General features: G+C 39.9%; 1 protein-coding gene across 1 annotated transcript in view; it reads right to left on the reverse strand.

Annotated features, from left to right (window-relative positions):
• Positions 1-6670, reverse strand: part of LOC109931859 (AP-3 complex subunit mu-2) — a 30313-nt gene extending 23643 nt beyond the window's left edge. Inside the window, exons 1-2 of the mRNA XM_048618694.1 lie at positions 6500-6670; positions 339-510 (exon numbers count right to left, since the gene is read on the reverse strand). Of these exons, the coding sequence (XP_048474651.1) occupies positions 339-438 (100 nt within the window). The 5' untranslated portion in view covers positions 439-510; positions 6500-6670. The remainder of the gene's footprint in view (positions 1-338; positions 511-6499) is intronic.

Genomic DNA, 6670 nt, shown 5'->3' on the forward strand with positions numbered 1-6670 from the left:
GGTGATAGAGGCAGAAACCCTCATGACATTTCACAAGTATTTACATGTGCACTTGTAGAAGGCTTTGGCCGAAATGCTGGAAAATGGGATTCGAATAGTTAAGTTTGTTTTTGACCAATGCAGAGACTAGGGACTGAAGGGCCTCTTTCTGTACTGCAAATCTCTATCACTCTAATATTTGGGAGAAGTGGACCTTATCAACTATACAGGAGTAGAAACTGCTTGGCTGATTTCTCCTCATTTGTAGACTATGCATAGGATACATGAAGACATATCATAAAACATGATAAATTCCAACTGTTTTGGTAGTTTCTCTTGCTACATGCCACAATACATACCAGTGATTGTATTCACAACAGTACGAAGAATGGTGGGAGGTCTGATCAGCTCCTTTAAAATATTAGATTCAGTTGCCAATGGGAAGCCATTGTCCAACATCTCTTCCAATACCTCATATACAACGACAACATTGTCTTTGATTGCCACTTCTGAACAGGTTCCAAAATAGTCCTAGATAAAAAGAGGATCAAGAATCATCATCAGTATTGGAAATATTTAAGATGTGGGATTTATGAAAATATTCCACCAACTTATTACAAATTACCTTTAGCTCCGATTTAATCAGAATGCAAACCAAAAATCAAAATGAAAAAGGACTGTTTTAATAGTTTTAAAACTAAACATTGGAGATAAATTAATAGCTCTTCAACATAATGTGATTATCTAATCTTCAGTTTTATATTCTTTACAAATACTGGGATTAATAATGCAATGGTGACCATCCATTGACCATTGAATCTAATGCATTGAAAGGGCTAATTAAAAATTAGCTTTCTCAGATTGATATATCTTGTGAAACCGTGCTTTCTGAATTGTAGGTGATGACGGCCTAATGCCTATTCTGTATCTTTTTTGCTTCACTTTCTCTAATTCAGCAAAGAACATAGAATTCTGGGAATTTACACAGGTCCATGTTCATGTGCCTCAACATGTTCATTAAAATCCCACATTTCATTTATATTGAATGGCCTGTCCCAAATGTCAAGAAAGGACCATTTTTATGGAATGAACAGGGTAGCACTCAAAGTGATCAATTTCGCATCCTTAATTCTATGCCATTTTTCTCAGCAGTCCAAAACAAAACTGCCTTACCAGGCCACAGGTGCGCAACTTGACAGCCAGCAATCATAGAATCATTAGGTACAGAGGATGTCCTTTGGCCCAATGTGTCTGTCCCGCCAAAAATAAATGGCGACCTGCACTAGTCCCAGGTTCCCGTCTGAGGCCCATAGCTTTGGATGTTATGACTTCAAGTGCTCATCTAAGTACTTTTTAAAGGTAGAGAGGTTGCCTGCCTCAACAACCCTCCCAGGCAGTGTATTCCAGACCCTCACCAGCCTCTGCATGAAAAAAAAAACTTTCCTCAAGTCCCCTCCAGCTCAATCACGAATGTTCTGAAATATGGAATTCCAAAGACTAACAACCCAGTGAAAAAGAAAATTCCTCCTCATTTTCTTAAAAGGGGGACCCCTCATCCTGAAACTGTCACCCTTGTTTTCGATTCTGCCATAAGGAAACATCTTCCCAGCTTCTACACTGTCAAGTCCCCTTACAATCTTGTGTCAAAAATATCAGCCCCATTCTTCTAAACTCCTAAATTTATCCCAGGACTCAACCTGGTAAATCTTTTCTGAACTGCCTCCAAAGCACGTATAGTGGTGCCACTGATACAATTCACTCAGGAAGTTGAAAGTGCCATAACAACATGCGCTTTTTCTGCTACAGAATTGGTTGAGGCCAGAACGTTGAACGTTTTCAACGTGGAAGTAAATGTTCTTTGTAGGGCTAAAGGCATCAAAATGTATAGAGCGAAAGCAGGAACGGGGTTCAGAGTTGGAAGATCGGCCATGATTGCATTGAATAGTGCAGCAGGCTCAAAGGCCTGAATGAGTACTCCTACTTTCTATGTTCCTATGTTTTGCTTGAATGATGCAGGGTGGTGCTCAGTTGAGCAATGATTAACACTTCCATTTTCTTCCCATCACAGAGCTGACCAAGAATCTCACCAAGAATGCCTTCATTCCCTGCCATTGTCTTGTGTTTGATATTTGCAAGTTAATATTCAATCTGTTTAGCTACATAACAAATGCACCTTCCTTGGCCATCAGATCCTCAGGAGAGATGAGACTCTGGCTTGGAGACATCAATGCAACCCGCTGTGTCACAAGACCTCCTTAATGCCAGCACACAGTCATGAGACAAAGAATGCAAAACCTATTGCAGATGTAGTCCTACCAATGCCTTCAACAGTGATAACATAATTTCCCTACTTTTATGCTCATGAAACATTACATTTACCTTCCTAATTATTTGCTGTACTTCTATGCTAACTTTGTTATTCAAGTACAAGTATGTTCAGATCCCATGCACCACATACATTATTTTGCTTTACTGTTCTTTCTCCCAAAGTGGACAGCTTCACATTTCCCTACACTATACTGCATATGCTAATTTTTTGACCGGTCACTTAACCTCTCTATATTCATTTGCGGACTCTTTACGTCTTCGGTGCAATTTTCATTCTTAACTTGAGTCACAGTCATACAGCACAGAAACAGATCCCTCAGTCTAACCAGTCCATGCCAAACAAACAAACAAACAAACAAACAAACAAACAAACAATCTCAAACTAAACTAGTCCCACCTGCCTGCACTTGGTCCATATCCCTTCAAACATTTCTTGTTCACGTCCTTCTTCAAATTCTTTTAAACGTTGTAACTGTACCCATCTACATCACTTCCTCTGGAAGTTCATTCCACGTAGAAACCAATCCCTGTTTGAAACAACTGTCTCATGTCTTTTTAAAAATCTTTCTCCTCATCTTAAAAATATACCCCCTCATCTTGAAATCCTCCACCCTAGGGAAAAGACACTTGCCATTCATCTTATCTATAGCCTTCATGGTTTTGTAAGTCTCAATAAAGGTCACCCCTCAACCTCCTATGCTCCAGTGAAAAAAGTCCCAGCCTATACAGCCTCTCCTGAAAACTCAAACGCTCTGTTATGTCTTGCTAGCAAATTTGGTTAAATTATAGGTTGGTCCTTTCATCCAAATCATGAATAAAGATTAGAATTACTTCAGGGCTCAGCACTGATCTCTTTTTCACCCCATTTCTTTCACATTACTAAATCTTAAAATGACCTTTTTATCCTGAATGTTGTCTGCCAGTGAAACAATCTTGTGCCATGCTGATATATTACACCCAACTTCATGAGCTCTCTTGTACAGCAGGAGGTATCTGATCAAATGTCTTTGGAAAATCCAAAAGCATTACGTTTGTGCCTTTTCAGTCTGCAAGGACCTTTGCACAATTTAAAGGGATTTTTGAAGATGACAACCAAGCCATCTGCTATCTTTGCGGCCTCTTTTTTAAAATACAACGTTGCAGGCCAATAGATCCAAGGGACTCATCCTCGAGAACTTTTTCTCTGTTGACTGACTATTTTACTTTCCTCTATCCTGTTTGACCCTTACTTTTATGCAATTTTTGGGAGACTTTTCATGTCCTCCACATTGTAAGATGGTACAAAATGTGTTCAAAGACTCTACAATCTTCTTGCTGCCTGCAGTTAATTCTACAAGTTTGTCATTTCAGATAATGTTTACTTGAGTACTTTTTTTTTTAATATACATCAGTAGGCAAGTTAATTAATCTATACAGGCAGAGCACCAGGACCATATTTTTAGTTCCAAAAGTGTTTTAAAGCAGTGGGCTTACACACAGTGTCTTCAGCCCCAAAGTATCAGGGTCACTTTTTCTTCCCTTTGATTGTTCAAAACAATCATATGACACAAGTAGAAATAAACCACAAGCATAGGCTCATAGTTATATAACTTGCTTCCTGAGGGCAGTATCACAGCAATCACATGACTTGACAGATGGTCATGGGATGTGACAAAGATTCTGCAGTGTTTCCTTAAGAATTTGATTTCACGCGCTCAGTTTATTGAAGCAATGGATCCTTAGTGACAAAGAGTGCTCAGTAGTTATCTTCGTGCAATGTACAGTTCCTGTCTCAGTATGGTCACCGTTCACCTTGAGAAAAAAACCCAAGGTTAATTTTAATTTTGTGCCTCCTCATATTGACTTATCAAAACAGCTAACTGCAGAGCAACTGAACTGGATAATCCTGTCAAATAACAAAAACAAAAGGGAGTTTAAATAGGCAGATATTACACAAAATCAGTCTGAACAGAAATCAACGATTGCAAACCTTGACGTCAGAAATCGATTCATAACGAGCTGCTCTTAAAAAAAAAGTTTCACTGATCAACTGATGAGAGCAAACTCCAACTGGACAGAACATTAATTCCTCCTGTTCTCAACAAACAACTGTTGCAATAGTCACCAGCAACATGAGCTCTGTAGCTTCTGTTACTGCATAGCAGCAGCACAATAACACTTAGCGTTAATATTTAAATGACTGAAGATCATATTCACTCTCCAGGTTGTGTTTTATTCCCTCTTAGTTAAGTTGGTATGGTGCAACACAGAAGAACTGGTAGGCTGTGCATCAGAATGAACAAATTGCAGACCTTTAGGGAAAGGGCAGGGGAAGCGTTTGAACTGTATTTTCCAGAACAGTATAAAGTGAGGTTCTCCAAGGTTTATTCTAGGCCAACTCTTTATCTTGACAGAAAATAATGATCTAGACTCGTTTATATAGACAGCACAATTTCAAAATTTGAAGAGGACAAAAAAATTTAGAAGTTGTGTTAAATATGAGGTGAACAATGATACTCTCCAAGAGAACATGGACAGCTAATATACAGAGTGGATATGTCAAAGATGATATTTAATATTGACAAGTGTGAAGTGATTATTGTTAAGAGAGTGTAGCAGGGCCTCCAACTGAATCGGCAGTGGACAGGGAAAGTTCATTCGTTCCTTTGGTCCCCTCTTTGTAGGGAGCAGTGTCTGTGGTCAACTGGGGAGGGGAAGATCAAGGCCATGGGCAAGAGACAAAGCGAAGGACTCATGAGTAGGAAGCATCTGATACTTGAGAACCAGGAAAGGGAATTTGAGCAGATGTGAAACTGATGAGTAACAAGAAACCTCACAGAGAGAGAGAAGACAGAGAAAAAAAAAAGTGAGAGAGAGCAAAAAGAGAGAGAGAGAGAGAGAGAGAATAAGAGACAGAGAGACAGCGAGGAAAAGTGAAAGAGAAAAACCAGAGAAAAGAATGAGATAGAGGGAAAAGTGAATGAAAGGCGAGACAGACAACAGTGAGAGTGAGAGACAGAGACACATCAGTGACAGTGAGCCTTTAGAACAGAAAGATTGTTTCCAATTCTGAGCACTGCGTTTTAGAAAGGATGCAATAACTTGACAAAGATTGCAGAAAATAGATCCAGGGATGAGGAACTATGTGGATAGACTGGAGAAGCTGGGGTTGTTATCCTTGGAGAAGTTTTAGAGGCATTTTGGCAGAGATTTGCGAAATCATGCAAGGTCTAGAGTAAGTCGCCAGAGAGGAACTGGTCCTTTGAATGGAAGGGTCAATTCCCTGGTAACACAAATATCAAAATAATTGACAAAAGAACACGTGAAAAAAATCGTTTTCATTAGCTTCACAAAAAAAAAGAACAGTGACTGATTAGGACCTGAAGTGCAATGCCTATCAATGCGGTGGAGGCAGATTCAAGCGTGACTGTCAAAAGGGCTGTGAATCACCACAGCAGAAACAATTTGATTTATTGATTGATTTTTTGTCACGTATAGCAAAGTTCAGTGAAATACTTGGTTTACAAGCAGTACAGGCAGATCACAGGAAGCAAGGATGTACAGATCAAAAAGTCGTAGACAGAGGCATACAGGTTACATTGCACAGGGCGTGCACTCGGCAAGACCAACGTTAGCAAGATCATTATTTGAGGCTCGAGAGTCCATTCGTCAGTCTAATAACGGCCAGAAAGAAGCTGTTCCTGAACCTGCTGGTGCGTGTTCAGGCTTCTGTACCTTTTGCCTGATGGAAGAAGTCGTAGGGCTGCAATGGGTGTTCGATTATGTTGGCAGCCTTTCCGCAGCAGCGAGTCGTGTAAATGGGGTGTGTGGAAATGGAAGGAGCGTGAGCTAGCTGAGCTACTGTTGTACACAGCAGACAAGGACATGGCCATCTTGACAGCTATTTGAGCAGGAACTATTGTAAGACTGTATCTCACCACGCCATAAAGGTGTATTCATTCCTGAAGTCTGCAGTTTGAGATTTAGTCAGTGGAAATAGCAACAGGTGGGATAAATAACTTTCAATAATCTTGGAGCAGGAGTCAGGCAACGATCTGATGATATTCTCCTCCCCATCGAACAATAAGGATCAGAAGTGGGTTTAATTGCAATGATATCAATCATCAAACAGATTTGGTGAATGGGCGTGTGCATAACAAGTGGCTGCAAAATGCAAGCTGTGAAAATGAAAACTCAAAATAATTGACTCTACCTCAAATCGATGAAATTCCAACTGGAACTCCACTAACGTGGCCACAGATGAGCAGGAGCAATCCGACAACTGACTTCTTTCGGACACTGGTACCAGTATAACACATATCAGCCATTAACATTGTTCCATTCCACTCAATGTATCATCTTGGTTTTCAACTTAGCCATCGAA

The sequence above is a fragment of the Rhincodon typus genome, chromosome 40 (genome assembly GCF_021869965.1).
Source record: "Rhincodon typus isolate 14 chromosome 40, sRhiTyp1.1, whole genome shotgun sequence".
Lineage (NCBI taxonomy): Eukaryota > Metazoa > Chordata > Chondrichthyes > Orectolobiformes > Rhincodontidae > Rhincodon > Rhincodon typus.